This window comes from Corylus avellana, chromosome 9 (genome assembly GCF_965113065.1).
Source record: "Corylus avellana chromosome 9, dhCorAvel1.hap1.2, whole genome shotgun sequence".
NCBI classification, from domain to species: Eukaryota; Viridiplantae; Streptophyta; class Magnoliopsida; order Fagales; family Betulaceae; genus Corylus; species Corylus avellana.
In genome coordinates, this window is record NC_142498.1 from 16,538,757 (window position 1) to 16,562,614 (window position 23,858).

Here is a 23,858-nt window from a genome sequence, read left to right on the forward strand (position 1 = left end):
TAATTAAATAAATGGCAGTTTGAAAAGCATCTATCCAAAAATGAGTATTTAGGGGGGATTGTGCTAAAAGAGAAAGACCAACTTGCATAATATGCATATGCTTGCATTCTAAAATACCATTTTGTTCAGGAGTGTGTGGACATGTCACCCTATGATAAATACCATGTGTGGTTAAAAAAGATGTAAATTGACGTGACATGTATTCACCACCCCCATCACTTTGAAATTGTTTGATTGTGCATGAAAATAAATTCTCAACAAGATTTTTAAATTGAACAAAATAATTAAAGACATCTGATTTCTGATGGAGAGGGTACATCCAACTAAATCGTGAATAATTATCAATAAAAATGACATAATATCGATAACCATTAGTGGATATAATTGGTGAGGACCATACATCAGAGTAAATGAGTTGAAGGGGTGAAATAGACTCACGGGTAGACTCAGTGAAAGGTAATTTCTTGCCTTTTCCTAATTGACATGAAGAGCAAATGTGAGTTTTAGCTAAAGTGCTAGAAATAGGGAGACTTTGAGATGTGACTAGGCGATGAACAATAGGATCAACCGGATGTCCAAGACGCGAGTACCACACATCAAATGTGGCATTTATTCCTAGAAAAGCGGTGAGACCACGACATTTATTCAATGCGGTTCTTTTCAATTAGATTGGATGCAAACCAGCTTCACTTGGTCCTTCCAAGAGTGTTGCTCCCGTTAGAATGTCCTTAATAAAATAAGAAGACCCAACTAGTATGAAATAACAATAATTATCAATGCAAAAACGATTAATTGATAATTGGTTGAGACTTTTGGGCAATGTAAAATATTTTTCAAGACAATATTTGAAAAAGGAGTTTGAAAAGTGGATGAACCTATGTTTTGGATTTGCAATCCATTACCATTACCTACTGCCACAGTTTCATCGTCTTGGAAAGGTTGTCGGATAGAAAGATTTTCAAGCTCAGAGGTAATGTAAGCATTAGCCCCACTATCTGCGAACCAAGGTTGCTCATCTTGATAAATATTGGATTGTGCTACCATAGCAGTTAATTGTGAAGGTGGATGCCTGCCTTGATAGGCATAGTCTATCCTATGGTAACAATCCAAGGCACGATGATTGGATTTGCCACAAATTTGACAAGGTGACATTGGAGAAGTACCATGGAAAAATTGTTGTTGGCTGGAAAATTGTTGTGGAGGTTTAATCTGCTACTGTGTAAATGGTGCTGCTGGTTCAAGACTTGTGAATGAGGGAAATTGATGGACTGCTACATATTTGAAGGATAGTGTCGTTGTGGATATCTTGGTCCATGAAATTGACTTTGAAAATTCCCTCTTGGAGGTTTTGGGCAGTATTGGGTGAACTTTGGGGCCCACCATATTTCTTTTTCCCATGGGATGAGATTGCTACTTCTTTTTGAGTGAAGAAAGCAAACTTGCTAGCGTCGGATGTTATGGTTGAATTTTGATTTTCAATCAAAATTTCATGGGTTAGCAACTCAGCCTGAAAATCTTCAAAAGTTAAGCTTTTATCCCTTGTAGCAAGGGAATGAAATGCGACAAAAGTATTATATGAAGAATTTAAACCATTAAGAATAAAAGAAATAAGATCCTCATCATCAATTTTATTTCCTATGATTGCCAATTGATCAGCCAAGGATTTGGCTGCACGAAGATATTCTGTCCAAGTTCGTGCACCCTGCTGCAAAGTTTGAAGTTCTCACTTCAGCTGGTTACCTCTTGATCGAGATTTAGAAGCACAGTTGTTGGCAAGATGAGTCCACACTTGGCACGCAGTGGTCAACCCATAGATTGTTGCCAACATGTTTTCTGCCAAGGTGGTGTTGATCCAACTGAGAATAAATTGATCCTTCTTTTCCCACAGAGCATGAGCTGGGTTGGCAATTTCCTTTTCCTTGTTTGTTGGGTCAGTGACAAAGGGAGGGGGTGATAGTTCTGAGCCATCAATTATTCCCATTAACTCATGGAATTTGAGCAAAGGAACAATTTGAGAAAGCCAACTCATATAATTGTTGGGACCTTCCACTTTGACTTGAACCATATGCATAATATTTGGTAGTGTAAAACTAGGAGCACTAGTGGAAGCCATAAAAAAAAAAAAATAAATAAGTAAATTTGCGTGAGCTCAATATGGCTCTGATACCATGAAAAATAAATGGATCCTCCCTTGAATATTTTGGAGGTCCATGTTGTCTTATTTATAATATACGATTACAATGTTGGTCTTACATTATACATGACAAGTGCTCATATATGAGAACTAGTTATGATCGTATATACATATGAAAAGAATGGATATCTATACATATGAATAGATATTGTGATGCGCGTTGTGCAATATATGGAAGGAGCCGATAGGTAGAGCTCACAAGGAAATAAGTTCCATATATATAGCCGTTGGAGGAGAATCTCCTTATAGCTGTTGGAGAAGAGTAACACCTTGAACATTATACAGTTGTCGTGGGATCCCGTGATTGGTGTTGTGTGTCTGGACCATGAGCTGGAATCATAGTGTACTTGCTTACACAACCATCAATCTTTCTCGAGGGGCTTTCTTTATAATTGCCGATCCAAATACTGGGGAAATCAAGATCCATTATTAGATATTTCCATTATGAAATTTATGGTTATTGTTGGGTATTTTGGGAGACTTTGGCGAAACAACATGTGTCATATCAGTTTTACTCTTAAGCACTAATATTGCTCTTTGATTTCAAATCACCTATTATGGGTCACATTGCTTGCATTCTTCGGGCTCATTTTCTTCTTGTGCAGTGTAATATGTAAGTTATATGCCCAAAACAATAGTAAAGACAGCTCAGAATCATCACCAATGGGCTATTCGTTTAGTAGTCTCAAGAAAATCTTCTTGAGATTGCGCACATACTAAGACATGGGTTTAATTCTCCGTGAAGAATAACTAACAAAAATCCGATTAATATTAGTTACCTTGAGAACCACTAATGTACTAGTGGAATTAGGTCAAGTTATAGTTCAATTGATTTTAAAAAAACGCCTACAATTTTCGCCGTCTAGATCCTCCTAATCAGTTCTCAGCGAACTAGTATTATTATGGTCATACTCAGACAGAGTAGTTAGAGTTGGCTTCTCCCCTTCCCCGATTAAAAAATTAAAAAAAAAAAAAAAAAAAAAAAGGTATAGCTTATGCTCACTTTCACTTTCACCAATAATTATATTATTACAATTTTTGATTTGTAATACTATGAAGAACAAAATTTTGACGTATCCAAAGTTTTTCCCGTTGATCGAAGAGTAAAGTGCATTTAAACCCCAAGGGGTTGGCCCAAGTGGTGAAGGCCTTGGTCTTGGAGGTTTGCTCCCTTCAAGGTCTAAAGTTCAACACCTCTTGAGTGCAAACAATCTCTTAGGGTCACATCCCCTGATGAAAACCAACGATTTACTCAATTCTGTGTAGGGAAACTTCTGAAGGTGCGGTTAATGAAACCGAGGTTTACTCTTCAGGAATGTGTCCAAAAGGTCATGCCTTGTAGAGCTTCCCCGACATATATTAAAATAATAATAATAATAATAATAAAAAGAAGAGTAAAGTGCATTTGAATTTTTTTTAGGAAAAAATCAGTAGAACATAATGATGATTTGTAGAACATAGACCATACTCACCATACAGCTTTTGTTTGAAAGATCTGTCTCTTCTCTTCGGGTTGCTTTTGCTTTGGTTGGTCAATGATGGCCACCATCTTACAAAATTCACTGGAAACCTAAAAGCAAAATAGACCCACTTTGCCAGAAACCAACTTGTGGAAGAAAATCAGTGGTCCTAAACTGACATGTCCCTTTCAAAAGCACCCTGCAAAATGTTGAACATAAATGCTATGAAATTTATTTGAATAAGAGCCACCAGTAGTAGGCTGCTTCTTTTATTGAATTTGTTTGAAGGTGGCCTATTGAAGAGATTTGTTATTTGGACGGTATTTGAAGCCATCAATCAATCATCTTGTTCCAGTATGTGAATGCATCATATATTGCAAAAAGTATTTTTAAAGCACCAAAAAGATAAAATGTTGGACATTAGTTCAAAGTATGAAATTAAATCACTATAAATTGAAAGAAAAAATATATATATTAATGCTTTGATATCAAAAGGTTAATAAGCTCCACTTGTTTCGGCATCAAATATATCCTAAAAACCGTGTTGTCTTTTTTAAGTGTATGACGAAGCATAAAATATTGGTCAACTGAAATTTGACCCTTTGCGAGGTGTAATATGGTTTACGCTTTTTATCTGCATAAAAAAATATATTGTCAGGCAACTGCATTGAATCTCATTCCCATCCACAAAGGCTTTTTATTTTAACACACTTTCTTCCTTAGCAAGGCGGAACTAGCCTATGCCTTGAGGCCACTAGCCTACAACTCTTTTTCATAGAAAACTTGAAATTAGAGTAATGCTACATACTCATCTCCTATTTCACTCCCATGTCACTTGACCCATGTGGCATTCCTCATCGGCCCTTGGTTTAGCCTTTATTAAAAAATGAAAAAAAATAAAATAAAATCAAGACCAATGATATGGGAGTGATATAGAAAATTAGTATTTATAATTTCTCTTAAAATTAAATCTGAATTTTAAAAAAAGTACTATTTAAAAAAAAAAATTTAAGCCAAATCCGACATGTGTAATGCATAACCCTTAGACTTTATATTAACTCATATTAAATTTGGGATTTTAGATGAAATAGAGAGGATCCTTGTGCAACGAAATGGGACGACAAAGGGGTGTGGCATAAATACTCCCATTTTGTTGGCATTTTGGGGGTAATATTAGGATTAGGGTGTTATGTACCAACCAATTAAGGAAATTAATAACCTTAAACTTTATCAAAAGCAGATATAACGACAGTTTGACATGACCTGGATTTTTTGGGTTTAGTCCTATTTATAAGGAAAGATGAGCATGTAAAATTATAAATAACAGTAATATTCTGAAAGATTAAGAGTAGAAATTAAGTAGTATTTTTTGGTGCCACAAGATAGTGTGCTCATGGAGATGCAGAGCTTCATTTTGGTAGGCATCATTGCAAGCTTTATCTCGGCAGCTTCAGCTGTCCCTGGAATTGCCACCTTCCACACAAGCTATGTTCGTAAGTATTTGGGAAAATTTCACTTTGACCCCCTGAACTTCTAAATCTTTCATTTTGGACCCCTAAACTTTTAATTATTCTCAATATGGATCCTTCCGTCAGATTTTAAATGTTACATGACATTTATACTCCTCCATCGATTTTACAAACCCCCCCTGAACTTTCAAATCTCTCATTTTGGACCCCTGAACTTTTAATTATTCTCAATATGGACCCCTCCGTCAGATTTTAAACGTTACTTGACATTTATACCCCTGACTTTTGTATAAAATTCCAACTTTCAAAATGTTTTTTTATTTTAAAAAAAATGAAAATCAATGACATTTTGGTCTTTTTCTGTATTTTTAACGGCTAAAATCAACGAAAGAGTTCTAATTGAAAGTAATTGAAAGTTCAGGAGTCCAAAATGAGAGATTTGGAAGTTCATGAGGGGTTTGTAAAATCGGGTAGAAGTTCAAGGGGCCAAAGTGAAGTTTCTCCTAAGTATTTTTTAATAGATTTGGTTTAGTTGCCCTATAAGAAATTATACGACATCCTCTATATTTTTTTTTTAACGGTCCATATTCAAATACGTCATAATATAGTGATAATGAACTGAAAATACGTGGCATTGGCGTACTTATCAGAATTATGTGAAGTTTTTTTGGTAATTGCCATATAATGGAGAAGGAGATAATTGTTTGCGTCTTTAGTGTTATTTGTTGGGTTGTATAATTCATTAGTGTTTCATTATATTAGTAGTTGTTTAATTCAATAGTTGTTTTATTGGTTTACTATTTTTTACTTTTTTATTTTTGTCATGTCCATACAAGAGGGGGAAGCAGACATAAGTATGGTTTTCAGCCAATTAAGCTACTCTTTAGGGACATTATTGATTTACTATTGTTGTGCGGGTAAAAACATATCTTATTGACCATAGGTCATGCTATTTGGGTAGGATTAGGTTTACCTCTTTTAGGAGTCTTCTTAATCGCTTGTTGACAACGAGTTAAGTTGTTGAGACATGAGTCAGACAATTGTAAGTCCTATTTTGTATTACTATTGAATAAAATAAATCAGTCAAAAAATTATTCATACATTGTATTTGTAAGAGTTGAGAGCACATCTAATTGCTCATACAACAATAAATCAATATTATAAAATAAAAATATAATTTAAAACATTTCCCTTACTCAAATATGTAAAACATATTGATATTGCCACGCTAACCCAATTGTCATGTGTACGTCTTTTCTGCCAGCTTCTGTATGCTACGGCAAACAAAATAATGGGGTGATGACTGCGGCAGCCGGAGATGCCATATGGAATGGTGGGACTGCATGTGGCAAATTTTACACCGTTAGATGCACGGGAGCCCGGAACGCTGTACTGCATCCTTGCAAGGGTGGCAACGTGACTGTGAGTCTGTGAAGATTGTTGATCACTGTCGTCCCGGATGCCCATCATCAACTCTCGATTTGTCACGAGAAGCGTTTTCCAAGATTGCTGATCCTTTGGCTGGAATTATCAACATTGATTACCGTTGATGTGCCTAACTTTCACTCTAGTTCTACCATATAGCACAAAAGCGTGTGCTTTTTTGTTATTCTATTAATGAAAAATTATAATTAAAAAAAAAAAAAAAAAAATTGGAGGGTCTTTTGGATTATTTTTAGTTATACAAAATCCGTACGTTTTTTCTTTTCTTTCCTTTTTCTAAACAATACACGGGAGATGATTTTTAGTTATACAAAATACCTACATTTTTGGAAAAATCGTCAAATATTTTTTATATTTTCATCTAATTTAAGGGACGAGAAAGAGAAACGGTGAAGATGAGCCGCAAAGAAAGAAAGAAACTGTGTAAAAATATAAAAAGGCTTTCAAGAGTAAGATTGAGATTTAGTATAATTGCTTATTGGGATTACTTGTAATTTGGACAAATAATTGTGAGAGAAGAATAATTATGAGTTCCACTAATTATCGCTGTTTGGGCAGATGTTCAACTCGTATTATCATCATTTGAACGAAGAGTAATCTTTTTTCTGAAGAAAAAAAAAAAAAAAAAAAAAAGGCCGTAAAACATTGTCTAAAGACTAACGGTCAAAACAGTTAAAGAATTAAAACCCATGAATTTGTTAATGACTAATGAATACAAACGGAAAATGAATGTTAAAGATGATATTTCTTTTCCATTAAAACTCATTTAAATGCTTGAATTTTAAGTCATAAAATTTGATAATGATCAAACGGTCAAAAAATGTAAAGTTGTTCCCAAGAGCTAGCTCAATCAGCTGGGACCAAGCCTCATAAAACGGAAGTCATTAGCTCGAATCCCCCTCCCCCTCTTGTGCGGACATGTAAAAAAAAAAAAAAAAGGTAAAGCTCATGACTGTCTATAACAAATAGTAATAAAGTTTTGAAGATTATATGACCATTAATTAAAAAATAAAAAGTATGTTTCTAATATCACAACAATTCTCCACGTGTTACAAACATTAGAACAAGAGGAGATTGAAAGCATGCATCGATGTGGTACCAAAAGATTTTAACCGCATCTAGGATAAATAAGTAGGAACTTAATGAATCGTGATAGAGTTAAACTCTTTTAACCAAATTCACAAGTTGACCAAACCTATCTCCCACGTAACTTTCTCAAAAATAAAAAAAAAATAAAAAATAAAAAATAAATAAAGAAAATTGGGTTGTTCTATAGCTAGTTGGCGCCTTATACATGTCATGCGCCTCTGGGTGTCATGACTACGCTAGAGACTTGCCAAAGTCTCATAGGAGGCGCCACCACCTCCACACTCACATATGTGGCGTCCATCAAGAATGTGTGATACAACACCACATCCAAACAAGTAGGGACAATGGAACCAATAAAAGTTTTAAACTTATCCTCACTCATTCTGTATCTTTTGTTGTTATACCATAAAATGACTTTCATGAGCACTCTAGAGACCTACCCAAGTCTCATAGGAGATAGCTCATCCACGCTCATATATGGTATCCATCAAAAGTGTGTGCAAGGAACACCCCATCCCAACAGGTATGGACTATGGACCCATTAAGAGCTTTAAGCTCACCCTTAATCACGCTGCATCTTGTACTGTCTTACAGCATAAGGATGGACTCATCACTAATCTTCTCAACAAGATAGTTAATAAACATAAATTGACAGTACCATACCGTGATCACATGTGACTTCGTTTCCCATTAAGCCTCATTTATGGGATCTCCAATCATAGATGTTGGGTATTAATCATAGTGTCATAATTTAGGTATCAGTCATATCCCCCTCGATGCTTCTCTCACTAGCCTTCTTGCTAGTAACTTGGTCAAATAATCTGCATAATTCTTTTATAACCTCACAAAGTCCATGGACATTACACTGGTCTCAACAAGTTGCCTCACAATATTGTACATTTTCTTATTATAAATTATTTGCTCCTTGCACGATCTATGGTAGCCTGAAAATCACAAAAACATATAGGTGGAACTGTATTAGCATTTAAAGGAAAATAAATTAAGCAATAAGCTCTTTAGCCATTCATCTTTAGTTCCTTCCTTTTCTAAGACAATTAACTCTCACTGCACTGCATAGTAAACCTTGCTATGAAAGTCTTTTTTGAGGACTTCCAAGGGATAGTTCCTCTAGCAATAGTAAACATATAACCACTAGTAGGCTTTGCTCATTTGAATCAAAAATTCAATTAGCATTAATATAATATCCTTTAAATATAGCAGGATAATTACAACATAAAAAACCAAAACTAATTATGCCCTATAAGTATTTCAACAATTTAGAGATGACATCATAATGCACAATGCCATGATTATGAGTATATCTACTCAATCTACTAACAATATATGTATTATGTAATACCAAGGTATATACATTTTGTCAAAACATCACGCTACCAATAATTTGTGCATATTTTTCTTCCAAAACACCATCACCATAATTCTTAATCAAGTATGAATCATATGGTGTATACATAGACAAATAATCAAAGTGCTCAAATCTTTTAAGCATCTTGGCAAATTAATATATCCAATATAAAATAATGTAATCATTATCTCTAAAAACTTTAATGTCCAAGATGACATTAACTTTACATATGTCTTACATATCAAAGTTAGATGCGAGAAATTTTTTAACTTCATGCATAACATCAATGTTAGTTAAAAAAAAAAAAAAAAAGTAATTTGTCAATATGTATAAACAAATAATGACAAATTCATTATTGTAAAACTTGCTATGTATTTACCATTCATCAAATATGCATTAGAAAACATCACCTTGTCAAACTTGTTATGCCATTTTTTAGGAGTTTGCTTTAATCTATACAAGGATTTCACTATTTTGCACACTTCATGTTCTTGACCGGGGATTACTAGTCCCTCGGGCTGCTCCATATAAATCTCTTAATCATTTAGAAAAGCAACTCTGACATCCATTTAATGTACAACACATTTATAAATATAAACAATGGCAAATAACATTCTAATAGATGCAATTTTAGTAGCCGAAAAATAATTATCAAATAATCAAAATTTTGCCTTTGCTTGTAGCTTTTAGCTACCAAGTTTGCCATGTACTTAGCTACTGTATCATCCAGTTTAAGCTTCTTCTTAAACACTTATATATAACCAATTGATTTGATCTTAGGAGATAACTCAACAAGTTCTCAAGCATGGTTAGACATAATTTATTATAATTCATTATTTATAGCTTCTAACCAAAAAATGCATCAAATAGAGATTTAATGCTTCATCATAATATATTAGATCATCATCAACAAATTATTAGAAGCAACAGAAAATTCATGAAATAATATTTTCCTTATTTTTCAAAGGAAACACATGTTCAAGGAAAATAGCATTCCCCTTTTTAGATTCAATAATAGTACTGCAATCTAAAACATCACTATTGATAATAAGGAATTTATAACATGAACTATTACAAGCAAAACCAATAAAATCACAATCACAAGTTCTAAAACCAAGTTTTTTCCTTTTAGGTTCCGATAATATAACATTAGCCAAATATCCTCACACTTCGAGGTATTTTAAACAATGCTTATAAATGTGACAAACAAAATAATGGCTTCCCCCCACACTTCGAGGTATTCCAAACAATCCTTATGAATGTGACAAACAAAATAATGGCTTTTCCCCACACTTTGGCAGATATCCCAAAATTGACAATCATAGCATTCATCGATAATTTCTTCCAATATTCTAATTTCTTTTCATTCCATTGATGTAGTCAAGATTTACATGTATAAATCTATCATGTGAAACATTAATGGAATAAATCAATTAATCACAGTAAGATATATTTCCAATAATAGCACACAAGTGCTTTAAGAAATGACTTCAATGAGCTCATCTTTCTCTAAGTCTGATATGCCATTTTTCACTTATTTCTTTTCTCTCAATTGACAATTTTCTTTCAAGATAGTAAACAAATATTTTTCAACTAGAACTCCAATAAATATGCAAAGTATTAAGCTCAACCAAATAATAATGAATTATTATCGACTTACTGTCATAAATATGCCATTAGTATCATTATTACGATTATCATTATTACGATACAATAAATGTCTCAGATAAGAAGTGAGCCTCAATAAGAACATCAATAATGACATCCATGTCATCCTCCATGAAGAACAAAATTTTGATGTATCCAAAGCTTTTCCCACTGATCGAAGAGTAAAGTGCATTTGAATTTTTCCTAAAAAATCAGTAGAACGTAATGATGATTTGTAGAACATATAGCTTTTGTTTCCATTTGATTTCAAAGATTTGTCTCTTCTCTTCTGGTTGCTTTTGCTTTGGTTGGTCAATGCTGGCCACCATCTTACAAAATTCACTGGAAACCTAAAAGCAAAATAGACCCACTTTGCCAGAAACCCAAATAATTTGTGGAAGAAAATCAGTTGTCCTAATCTGACGTGTCCCTTTCAAAAGCACCCTGCAAAATGTTGAACATAAATGCTATGAAAATTATTTGAATAAGAGCCACCAGTAGTAGGCTGCTTCTTTTATTGAATTTGTTTGAAGGTGGCCTATTGAAGAGATTTGTTATTATGGACGGTATTTGAAGCCATCAATCAATTATCTTGTTTCAATATGTGAATGCATCATATATTGTAAAAAGTATTTTTAAAGCACCCAAAAAGATAAAATGTTGGACATTAGTTCAAAGTAAGAAATTAAATCATTATAAATTGAAAGAAAGAAAAAATATTAATGCTTTGATGTCAAAAAGTTATTAGGCTCCACTTGTTGCGGCATATTCTAAAAAATGTGTTTTATTTTTTAAGTGTTTGACGAGGCATAAAATATTGGTCAACTGAAATTTGACTGAAGAAAATAAAACGAGGCGTAATATGGTTTACTCTTCTCATATGTGTAAACAATATATTGTTAGGCAAAGGCATTTGAATCTCAATCTCATCCACAAAGGCTTTCTATTTTCAAACACTTTCTTTTTCCACAAGGCGGTACTAGGCTATGCCTTGAGGCCACTAGCCTAGGCCTATGACTCTTTTCCATAGAAAACTTGAAATTAGAGTTACGCTACATACTCATCTCCTATTTTACTCCCATGTCACTTGACCCATGTGGCATTGTTCATCAACCCTTGGTTTAGCCTTTATTAAAAAAAATAAATAAATAAAAAATAAACTCAAGGGCTAATGAGCATTGCCACAACAGTCCAATAATATGGGAGTAGTATGGGAAATTAGTATTTAGAATTACTCTTAAAATTAAATCTGAATTGTTGAAAAAAGTACTAGTTTTTTATTATTTTTTTTTTAAAAAAAATTAAGCCAAACCGAATCTGTGTAATGCATGCATGACCCTTAGACTTTATATTAACTCATTAAATTTGGGATTTTAGATGAAATAGAGAGGATCTTTGTGCATCGAAATGGGACACAAAGGGGTGTGACATAAATACTCCTTCCATTTTTTTGGCATTTTGGGGTAGTATTAGGATTAGGGTTTTATGTACCAACCAATTAAGGAAATTAATAACCTTAAAATTTATCAAAAACAGATATAACAACGACAGTTTGACATGACCTGGATTTTTTGGGTTTAGTCCTATTTATAGGGGAAAATGAGCATGTAAAATTATAATTAACTGTAATATTCTGAAAGATTAAGAGTAGAAATTAAGTAGTATTTTTTGGTGCCACAAGATAGTGTGCTCATGGAGCTGCATACCTTCATTTTGGTAGGCATCATTGCAAGCTTTCTCTCAGCAGCTTCAGCTGTCCCTGGAATTGCCACCTTCTACACAAGCTATGTTCGTAAGTATTTTTAAATAGATTTAGTTTAGCTGCCCAATAAAAAATTATACGACATCTTCTGTATTTTATTTAACAGTCCATATTTAAATACGTCATAATATAGTGATAATCAAATAAAAGTACATGCCATTGGCGTACTTACCAGAATTATGGGAGAATGCTTTTTTGCATTCTACCCACCATCTCCCCAGAATTATGATGAAGTGAAGATGGTGAGGAGATGGTGGGTAGAATGAAGTGAAGCATGCATTCCTCCAAAATTATGTGGTGTTTTTTTGGTAATTGCCGTATAATGGAGGATGGGACAGTGCAAAAAATTGTTTGCGCGCATTGTCTTAGGGATGTGTATATATATATAATATATCAATTCATTATTTGTTTTAGTGTTATTTGTTGGGTTGTATAATTCATTAGTGTTTCATTGTTTTAGTAGTTGTTCAGTTGATCAATAGTTGTTTTAATTTATTGATTTACTATTTTTTTATTTTTAACATGCCCACACAAGTGGAAAAACTGGAGATTCGAACTAGTGATTTTTATTTTATAAGGCGTAATCTCCAACAAATTAAACTACCCATTAAAACTTTATTAGTTTACTATATATTGTAGTGTGGGTAAAAGCATATTTTATTGACCATAGGTCATGTTAGATCATGTCAATCTCTTTTACTTTGTTATTTGGGTAGGATTAGGTTTATCTCTTTTAGGAGTTTCTTGACCGCTTGTCAACAGCAGGTGAGGTTGTTGAGTCATGAGTCAGACAAAATGTAGGTCCTAACCATGTGGATTTCATTGTATTCTTTAAATACTATATTACTATGGAATAAAACAAATCAGTCAAAAAAATTATTCAAACCTTGTACTTCTAAGAATTAAGAGCACATCTAAGATAATTATAAAATAAAAATATAATTTAAAACCTTTCTCATACTCAAATGTGTAGAACATACCGATATTGCGGCGCTAACCCAATTGTCATGTGTCTTTTCAACTAGCTTCTGCATGCTACGGCAGCAAAAATAATGGGGTGATGATTGCGGCAGCCGGAGATGCCATATGGAATGGTGGGGCTGCATGTGGCAAATTTTACACCGTTAGATGCACGGGAGCCCGAAACGCCGTACCGCATCCTTGCAAGGGTGGCAGCGTGACTGTGAAGATTGTGGATCACTGTCCCGGATGCCCATCGACCCTCGATTTGTCACGAGAAGCGTTTTCCAAGATTGCTAATCCTGTGGCAGGAATTATCAACATTGATTACCGTTGATGTGCCTAACTTTCACTCTAGTTCTACTATATAGCACAAAAGCGTGTGCTTTTTTGCTATTCCATTAATGAAAATAAAATAAAAAGCAGTGGTCTGACAATGAAAAAAAGAAATTGAAGGCACTTCTGGATGATTTTTAGTTATACAAAATATGTTTTTTGAAAGAACAAAAAAAAAAAGGGTTGTTCTTTTCTATTTCTATGCAATCCTAAAAATGGTTCGAAAAATATACGTTTGACTTATAAAAAAACTGTCAAATATTTCTTATATTTTTATGTAATTTGAGCTGTAGAGGAAGAATTAAATTGTGTACGAATAAAAGGCTTTCTGGATAGAATTACGTATCCGGATTGCTTGTAATTTAGACAAACAATTAATTGTAAGAGGACCATAATTATATGGTCCACTTGCTCGGGCAGGTGTTCGGATAGTCATATATCTGTTAGGGCAAATAAGTCTCATTAGGAGCTTTCTTATAATTAAATGTCCATAGGTATGTTAAAGTTATTTTTCTTGGTGAACGAAAAACATTTTTGATATGACCAATATTTTACGTAGCTCCAAACTCTTGAAAATGGAAAACCCTTTACTAGAAAATATTTTACGCCGAAACAAACATAATATTTAGAATTTAATGTGGAAAGTGAAAACCATAAACCAGGGCAATTGTATTGACTTTTAGCCTTAGCTCCCCGTTTAAATCAGGCAACTCCACCTCTAAAGATCTCAATATTAACAGAACTTTTAAGAATTATAAGCTTTTTTTTTTTTCTTTTTTTTTTTTCTTTTTTTTACACCTCCACACTAGGGAAGGAGGAGGGGGAATTCGAACTAGTGACCTCCGCTTCATGAGGCGTGGTTCACAACCGATTGAGCTACCTACTGGGGACAAAACTATAAGCCTTTCAAACTGTCAAGAATCCTTGAAAGAGAGAAGATATATTTTTATAGTTCATATTTTATTTTGTTTTTAACAAAATGCATAGTGTCACTTCATTTAAATATAGTGTCGCTGGCAACATATAAACCATAAAATACGCGAAATCTTAACTCTTAACTTCTGCTAGAATTGTGCAAGCTTTAATACAAAATAAAAACTCGGACTGATAATGATTTGATATGTAAATCAAGTTAGGTTAAGTGGATAATAAATGAGATTAAATTGACTTCAGAAACTGCAAGCAATGAATGATTTGATATGTAAATCGAGTTAGGTTAACTGGATAATGAATGAGATTAAATTGCAGTTGTTGCAGCAGTGATCAATGATGAGAATGGAACCATTAGTGCAGTTGCTACTCAGAAACTAGGGTCCACGGATGGTTTGCAGGGTGAAGCTCATACAACCCTTTTGGTGGTTCGTTTGTCTGCTTATATGGGCTTGTGTCCTATCTTGGTGGAACAGGATTCTCTCCTTATTATTTTAGCTATTAATAGTTCTGCTCTTTTTTCTTCTTGGTATTTTTTTAACTGTATTTTTTATATTAGTTTAGCTCTTTCTTCCTTTCAAAGTTGAAATGCTTTGAAAATGTCTCGATACGCCAATTTTATGGTGCATACTTTAACTAAATGGGCTGCTTCCAATCATGTTTTTGGAAGCATTCCCACCTAATCTATTCTCTTTTTCATTTGGATCATAAATTGAAAAAATCCTCCCCTGCAACCTTTTTCCTTATATATATATACATTGCCTTCAAAAGTATAATTCTACATATGGCAATAAGGCCCGGCCTGGGAAGGTATATATTGCTTCACGTACGCCTGAATTAAACTTGCTAATCAACTTTCGTCCTTGAAATGACTTCTTACCTAGTGTTTATTTTTTTAATTTTTTTTTATCTAATTATCAGCCTAGATGATGAGAACCGCAACCGCTTACTTAATTTCGATTGAGCCATACCTTGACCCAGTCCCATTAGAACGTAAGTGAAACTCAAAGTAGTTTACACTACTCATGCATAACGATTCTTATTGCTAGAGTTGAATCTATACTCTAATGTTTACCTAACTACATAAAAATTGCCTTAATACCACTTAGCCATCACCCTTGATGGTTTCTTACCTAATTAGTACACCTAATACATACTTAGCTTCAAGGGTTTGTTTAGTTTTCCAACCACAGAATTGGCTTTGTACGAACAAACTCATAATGGAATTAAAAATAAAGACAATAGTAAAATAAAATAAAATACAGGCAAAAAAAATTTTGATGGTTCAATGTTAAACACCTATTCCTTAATGATATTTTAAATACAAAAGATTCTTATTGATATAAGAATTGAGATATCTGAAGATAATATTAAACTAGATTTAAATACTGGGAGATTATTTTTACTCTTGATCTGTATAAAAGAGAGAATAAGAAATCATATAAGAATACTTCAAAACATGAGGTGAGAAGCCGCTCACTTAGCTAATGCATGTACACTATAATTGGCTCATCAAGAAACTTTTAAGGCATTCCATTTCCTTCATCAATTAGAAAAGAAATAAAAAATTTAATTTAATTACATAAAAACTAAAAGATTACAATAATATATTCTAACATTATCTTCTCTATATTGTTATTTGTAATTTACTCCCAGTCCCAGCAATTGTCAATTTCACATATATATCCTAGATCAGTGGCGAAATTTACCATTATACCCTAGTGGTGCTAAAGTGACCTGGCATTTCTTTAGATAACAAGATATTTGTCAGGCCTTCATTGTCCATTAAATGGTATCCACAAGAAAATTTTAAAAAAAGTATTGGCCATGATACTGGAATAGAGGCTTTTTCAGTCCAGTTGTTTTGAACCCAGGAATGGTGATAATACAAAAATAATAATAATAATAATAATAATAATAATAAATAAATAAATAAATTATCCAAGGGAATAGGATATAATTCTAAAATAAATATTTTTTTTCTAGCCATTGATTTTTTACTAAAATTTCAAGTTTTTATATAAAAACATGATTTTATCAGTTTATGTAGTACTATTCATGTCCAAAAATTATATTGCAACTCAAAATTAGAAATTCATATGTAAAAAGAAAAAAATAATGTCGGTTATGCTAATCGAATCGGACCTTCATTCAACGAATAAAAGTCATCAATTATCGTCCCCAAGAGGTAGCTCAATCGGTTCGGGACTACGCCTCATGAAGCGGAGGTCACTAGTTCAAATTTCCTTCCCACTCTTATGCGGACATGTAAAAAAAATACAGTCATCAATTATCGTGTTAGTACTAAACATTTGAGCGATATCTTTTTCAATGTCATTTTATTTTAAAGTATTGTTTTGTCGGTGTTCATAGCTAAAAAAGCTTGCGTAATAGTTTTTATTGAAATTGGAAGATTCAAGATTAGACGAATCAATTCATTGATCCTCAATGTATAAATCTAGATAATGAAATACATTGTGCAAAGAGTGTTGAATAAAAGAAAATTATTAAAAATAAATAAAAAACTAGGGCACCTAATTTTTTTTTTTTTTTTTTTATAAATATTTTGTTTTATTCTTTAAAGAGTAGGGCACGATTAGGTGGCACAAATTACACAAGACAGCAGCGTCCAACCGTTCCCCGTGACCTTATTAACATCAGCCATTAATGTTTTAGTCCCTCAATACGTTACCATCTTTGCAGATGAAAAAATTTGCCTACATTTAATGCCAACAACAGCCTGTAACCAAAATGACCTCTCTTCCCTATTCAACATAAATTCATAGAAACTTGTGTTCAATTCCAATTTGAATTCCTCATTTTTTACATTTATTATATGCTTCTGCATGATTCCAACTTCTTTCTATCATAATCAATCACATGTGTATATCTTGCTTTTAAGTTTCAAATTATCTTTCTGATCTCCATTTGTTCTGCTTTGAATTGGAATTCACAGTAATTATCTGATCAAATTGTTAGTAATTTAAGAAACCCCATATGAAATCGACAAAAATTCAACAAAATCTTGTGTTCAATTCCAATTTGAATTCCTCATTTTTACATTTATTATATGCTTCTTCATAATTCCAACTCCTTTCTATCACAATCAATCACATGTGTCTACTTGCTTTAAGTTTCAAATTATCTTTTTGATCTCCATTTGTTCTGCTTTGAATTGGGATTCACAATAATTATCTGATCAAATTGTTAGTAAAGGTCGGTAATTTAAGAGACCCAATATGAAATCGACCTAACTGGGCTGGTGACCAAACAACCCAAAACTTATTTAGGGGAGTAAAAAATTTGTTGTAAAGACACAAACAACAACACACAATTCTAGAGAAAGAAAAAGAAAAGTTATTTGGATACTTTTCTTAGGGCAATCATTAAGGAATATGAAGTTGTAACACATGAATATGCTGCTATAATAAAATTTTGCAGTGAAATGCAGAAACTTTTGTATTCAGATCTCTTTCACACTTGAAATATTTTGTTTCTATTCTCTACTGCAGATCTTCCAATGTTGGCTTCCATAATAAGGAATCAAATTGAAAGTTGATCTAAGAAAGAAAATCAAAGAAAAAAAAAAGAAAAGAAAGAAACACTAAACAGTTGGAGCTTCAGATGAGTGAACAACCTTGTTCTGTTTTCCCATAAGCCAAAGCAATGTCCGCCTTGCAAAAGATGGTGTGTTTGATATTTGAGAGTCCAAACTGTTACTGCTCTGCCTTTCCCCATCACAACCCAATTCACTCCCTCCATTCTCCCACATCCCAATGTCAATCTCAGAAATACTTCTCCTCCCACAACAATCCCCATTCTTGGCCTTCAAATCTTCAGCATCAACAACACTCTGCTGCACCGGAAACCGGAATGAAACCGCCCGCCTCGACGTGTCTGCGGCGGCGGCAGCTGCATTCGACTTCTCCTTCTTCCCTCTTAGCCAAATCTTTGATACAGAGAAGCTCTCTCTTTTGTTCCCCCTCACAGCATCGCCCTTGCCAATGCTTGCACCTTCACAATGTTCAACATCCCTAATTGCTTCAAAAGCATTGAACTTGAATTCTCTTCTGGATTCACAGTCACATTCAGATATTGCAGTCCTGTGGCCTGGTGTTAATGGCAGAGCACGCTTCTTACTTGGCTGCTTCTTGATTTTGGTACTAATGGGTACTTGCAACGAAGAATTCTCATCCATTACATACTCAAATGATCCCATAGAGAAGCACCTTCTTGCATCCACTTTGTTGTTGCTACTACCTTCACCACCAACACCACCATCCACATTCCTCAACTTCCCAAGCTTAACAGTCACTACTTTTTCATCTGAACCCACCATTTCTTTTGGACTGGCTTCATCTTCTTTTGCAGCAAACTCGCAGGATTTATGTAATAAATCGATCCGGGTAGACCCCAATTCACTGAAATGATGAGAACCCAGAACTGAGCTGGTTCTGCCAAGAGCAGCCTCTGAAACAATCTCTCTAGAGCTTTCACTTCCAGATTCAAGAACAAACACAATGGGTGAGCAGTTGTGGTTTGGGGAGAAATCAGGGAGCAAGCTAGCTCTACAAAGAGGGCAAGTGGAGTGGGATAAAAGCCATGTGTCTATGCACTCCATGTGAAAGGCATGGCTGCATTTTGGCAACAATCTGAGCTTGTCTTCAGGCTCAAATTCACAAAGACAGACAGCGCAGTCAAAGGGGTTCTTCAATCCTATAATTGCTTTGTAATTGAAGACAGGGAGGGTGTCTATGAAGGATTGGTCCACCCCAGCATCATGGAGGTGGAAGAGTTGCTGCAGTTGCCCTTGAAGAGCAGTCACACTCTCCAAATCATCTGGGTCTCTATTTTGGGGTCTCATAAGAAATCTAATAAGCAGGTGAAGCAAACCAGAAACAAAGAAAATGATGGCAAGAATTATAATGATGAGCAATATGCTTGGACTCACCCTGTTGTTCAAATTGAAGATATCTGACTGAATATTGGGTGGTGGAGGTGGGATTGGCTGAGAAAGGAAATATGGTTGTGAGGAAGGAAGAGAGTTTCTTTGTTTGAATCCCAGGAAAAGGGAGCCCATCTTTTCGAAGGAAAAATATGAGAAAAACTCACCCCAAGATTGCAGCTTTCAGAATGAATCAATCATGTAGTATGAAGAATTCCATGTGGTTCCAACAAACCCAAGACCAAATGGAGAAGCCCATCAAGAAAATTTACCTGTTTTTTTCTTTTTTCTGTGGAAATGAATCTGCAGAGTCAAATGGGGAGAGGGAAGTCGATTTTCAATGTGAGTTTTAAATGGTGGAAATAAATGGTGACAGAAGGTGAGATTTCAAAAAGAGCAACCAATAAATATACCCACAATGGAAAAAATAAATGAGAATACCATGTGATTAGATTAGCTAAATAAACATTAGTAAAACAATAAAAGGAAAAGACAAAAATAATTGAGATGACTTTGCAGTGATGATTTCATCAAATGCAAGACTCTTCTATTTTGACTTCAAAGGAACCCCTGCATCAACTTCAATGCCCATTTAATATCCCAACTACAAAAAAATAAATACTAAATTACTCTTCTGAAGAAAATTGCCCAATCTTTTTCATTTGATTTTGAAATGTGAACCCATTGGGTTTCCCTTTTTCCCCTTTTCTAAAGTTTCTTTTCTTTCTGATCACATTCTTTTCAGCTCTTCTATTCCACTCCTACTAATCTTGTGGGTAGGACAAACTAAGTCAAAAGTATGGAGAGTGGGAGAGCAGAATATTTGGAAAGAATGGAAGCTGAAGCATAGGATACGGAGTTCTTTGAATATTTAAAAAGAGAGCCAGTTCTCTGGACCCCATGGCCCGGGAAGTGGAACTCTTTCTGCCCCCTTTCTCACGGATTTTTGGTACGGGGGTTTTCTTGCTGCTTAAAGAGGACTCAGTAATTGAACCAAACCACCCACATAGAAGAAATGGGGGGTTCTCCAAATTACACTTTCTATGGTTATATCTTTGTGAAGAGTCTGCAACTTTCCGTTGGGTTTTGTTTCCACCTTTTTTTCAGGTAACTGTGCAGGAGTTAAATATTGCATTGTCAATGAAGGGGGCTCCTTGGAGTAGATGTTAGTGGAGCAAAAGTATATGTGTATGGATTAATAAAATGTAACATTAATGTGGGAGAAGAGGAACTCAATCACTCAAAACTCCAGCTCCTACATCTTTAACCCAAAGACAACCTCAACTTTCTAGCTATTTTATTGTCTTGTTGGTCTAAGCAAATCCCAACCTGCCTGTCTCCTTTGAAGGACCATGCAATATTGGGATTCATGAGGCCTATATATGCCTAACCAATATATATATATAACCTCTGGATTCCCAATTTCTTTCATGTAAATCCGGGGAATACAACAATGTTTATTAAAGAGCAAGAAAAACATATAAGGATTCACCGTAATTACTAACCTGAATTACGATTTGAGCAGATAATATGACATACTGCATATAGAATCAACTTGTCCAAATAGATAGTTTGGACAAGTAAATCCTATATTAAGGTTTTTCACTTTATTTATTTAAATTGTTAATAATTCGGACGGATAAGTACTGTGAATCCATTTCAACAAAAACTACCTTTGATTCTACGCATAAAATTAGGATGTTTTTTTTTTTCAACAATAATTCCACACGTACCATCAATAATTGTGAATAGATGTTTTCACAGAACCCCTCTCATGGCTAGGTAGATTCCTATGTATCTCTTAAAACTTCTGTGGGAACACAACGCCTCTGGCCCTCTACTACCGTTTATAATTTTTAGTGCTCAGGCCATTAATAAGGTGTTGGAGCTTCACGTTACCATATCATGTGCAGTGGAATCTCAATGGAATGATAATAATAATAATAATAATAATAATATTAATAATATAAAAAATAGTAATTAATATGATATTATTAATCGAAATCTATAAAATTAAACTTTTAGATTAAATAGTATTATATCTTAATATGTTATAACAAAATACTATTTAAAGACTCTCACATATTAATCTCTTCAAGCAGTATAAAACCTGATGATCATAGAATTAGTTCCTTCAAAGAATTAATTTTTTTAAAATAAAATAAAAATAAAAATTGAATAGTTCCCTTTCCAACAATCCTAAATATATAGCTATGTCACTATTAGGGGTGGGCAGATTAACCATTCACCACCTATCGACTGCTTACTGACTGTCACCGACCAAGTTCCGGCAGTCAGTAGACGGAATAAAAGTACAATTTCGACATCGATTCGATTCGGTATGTGGTAGAAATTTTTTATTTGTCTGTTAACCGACTTAACCGAATTTTCAAGTGAATTTGAATTTTATTTGGTAACTTTTCTTATTGTGTATGTCGAGTTGTCATTTTGGTCCATATTCCATAAATTTACTTTTTCTTTTTATTTATAAAATATATTCCTTACTGATTATGTAGTTATAAGGAAGTTGATAAATCTTAACATAAAAACTTGTGACCGACAATTAATCGACTACCTATTAATTAACCGACTAATTGATTAACTGAAAAAGTCGAAACTATTAATTGTCGGTATGAAGTCGGTTAATTAATTGACTTAACCCACTTTTATGAATCAGTAGGCGAAAATGCCCTTAGCGACACCGACCAAATCGATACCCACCCATAGTCACTGTAATGGCTTTATCAATGTTAAAACCTCTCTTGCAAAAAGGCGCACGATGGTGGAAAGGGATGAAGAGAATGTACCTTATCAAACATGTGAACTTTGTTCCCAATAATTCCATTAAATTTTATAATAAAATATGAAATGAAAGAGAATATTGTGAGGAAAAAAAAAAGGGACAAGAGAATTTAGGATAGTTTGATTTTAAAGGCATACGTTCACAACCCAGCTTACATACAGCTCAATGTACCTACAAACACTTTAATGCTTAAGTTAGAGAATTTAGTTGGACGATTTAGCAAAGAGTTAATAACTAGGAGATAAAATGGTACAAGGTAAGTAGGTTAGATCTAGAAGGTATCAGAGGTTAAGGGTTTGATATGAAAGTTGGTGGATCGATCACGTTGGGTGAAGATATTTCCTCCTCGGTCTTCCTTACTGATTTCTTTCTTTATGGTGTAGATCTTTCCTTCTTAGGGTCCCAAGTCCATGGTAAAGAAAGATAATCAAAGAGATTCATGTAATGATACTTTTTCTTATACGGTCGACTTTTCGTGTTTGTTCTCCGTCAGTCAAGGTGGCAACTGGTTACACTACAGTCGGCCAAAACTCCTTCAAACGAGCAACCCGCGAATATGCCACCCTCGGGCTCCACGGCCCCGAAGGCAAATAGGCCTCAATAGGCTCCCATAGACCCCAATAAATCTAATGGGTGGGTGATATTTCTCGGAAAATGATTCTCTACATTTTAAATTCTCTCTATTTCCTTCATTTAGTGTATTTTGAAAAGTAATGTTGTCTAAAAGTTAAATGCACTGCTCTTCAAAATGCACTAAATAGAAGAAATAGAGAGAATTTAAAATGAAGAAGATTTTTTTTTTCTCAAAATACACTAAGAAGAAATAGCGAGAATTTGAAATGGAGAGATGCTTTTCCGATATTTCTCACCACCAACTACTAAAGATTACCCAAAAGGCTACATTACTTATATATATATATATATATATATATTATCCTTATTTATACGATAGTTTTTGTCCTACTGAATTGGCCCTTCATTAATTCTGGAGAGAGAGAGAGAGAGAAGTGAGAAAGAGTTGTAGCGCACTAGCTTGTGCATGAAAGAAGTCAACTGAACACAACACACAAAAAATGGTCACGATTTAGGAAATTGAAAAGCAAAAAGTGTCGTGATGTGTTTTGCTGACATAATTTTGTCGAAGACATTGTTGGCATGCACCCACCACCTTGAGACTGAAATGCATAAAACAACAAAATACACAAATGCATGCAAATGGAATTTTAGTCCACTTTGAGATTTGGAGTTGTCGTACTTTATAGCCTGCCTGCCTCCTACTTTCCCTTGGGCGGAGGATAAGGGGATCTCATCACACGTTGACCTTCCCAGCCTACACAGGCCACTTCATGTAATAAACAAAAGGCAATCCACACATTTTTTGCATCATGTTTTCTCACCTCCTTCTGTGTGTATTTTTATTTGAGACCATAAGATATTGACACAACAACATGTTC

General features: G+C 34.1%; 2 protein-coding genes and 1 pseudogene across 2 annotated transcripts; 2 read left to right on the top strand and 1 right to left on the bottom strand.

The window, feature by feature from the left end:
* Positions 1-5,047: 5,047 nt before the first annotated feature.
* Positions 5,048-6,673, top strand: LOC148583867 (putative EG45-like domain containing protein 1 pseudogene; annotated as a pseudogene).
* A 5,687-nt stretch (positions 6,674-12,360) lies between these two features.
* Positions 12,361-13,727, top strand: LOC132191141 (putative EG45-like domain containing protein 1). The gene is made up of 2 exons (XM_059606159.2): positions 12,361-12,460; positions 13,456-13,727. The coding sequence occupies exons 1-2, from the start codon at positions 12,361-12,363 to the stop codon at positions 13,725-13,727; spliced, it is 372 nt and encodes a 123-aa protein (XP_059462142.1).
* A 4,336-nt stretch (positions 13,728-18,063) lies between these two features.
* LOC132190446 (RING/U-box superfamily protein) lies at positions 18,064-19,979 on the bottom strand. The gene has a single exon (XM_059605436.2). The coding sequence runs from the start codon at positions 19,734-19,736 to the stop codon at positions 18,261-18,263; it is 1,476 nt and encodes a 491-aa protein (XP_059461419.1). The 5' UTR covers positions 19,737-19,979; the 3' UTR covers positions 18,064-18,260.
* Between the last annotated feature and the right edge of the window lie 3,879 nt (positions 19,980-23,858).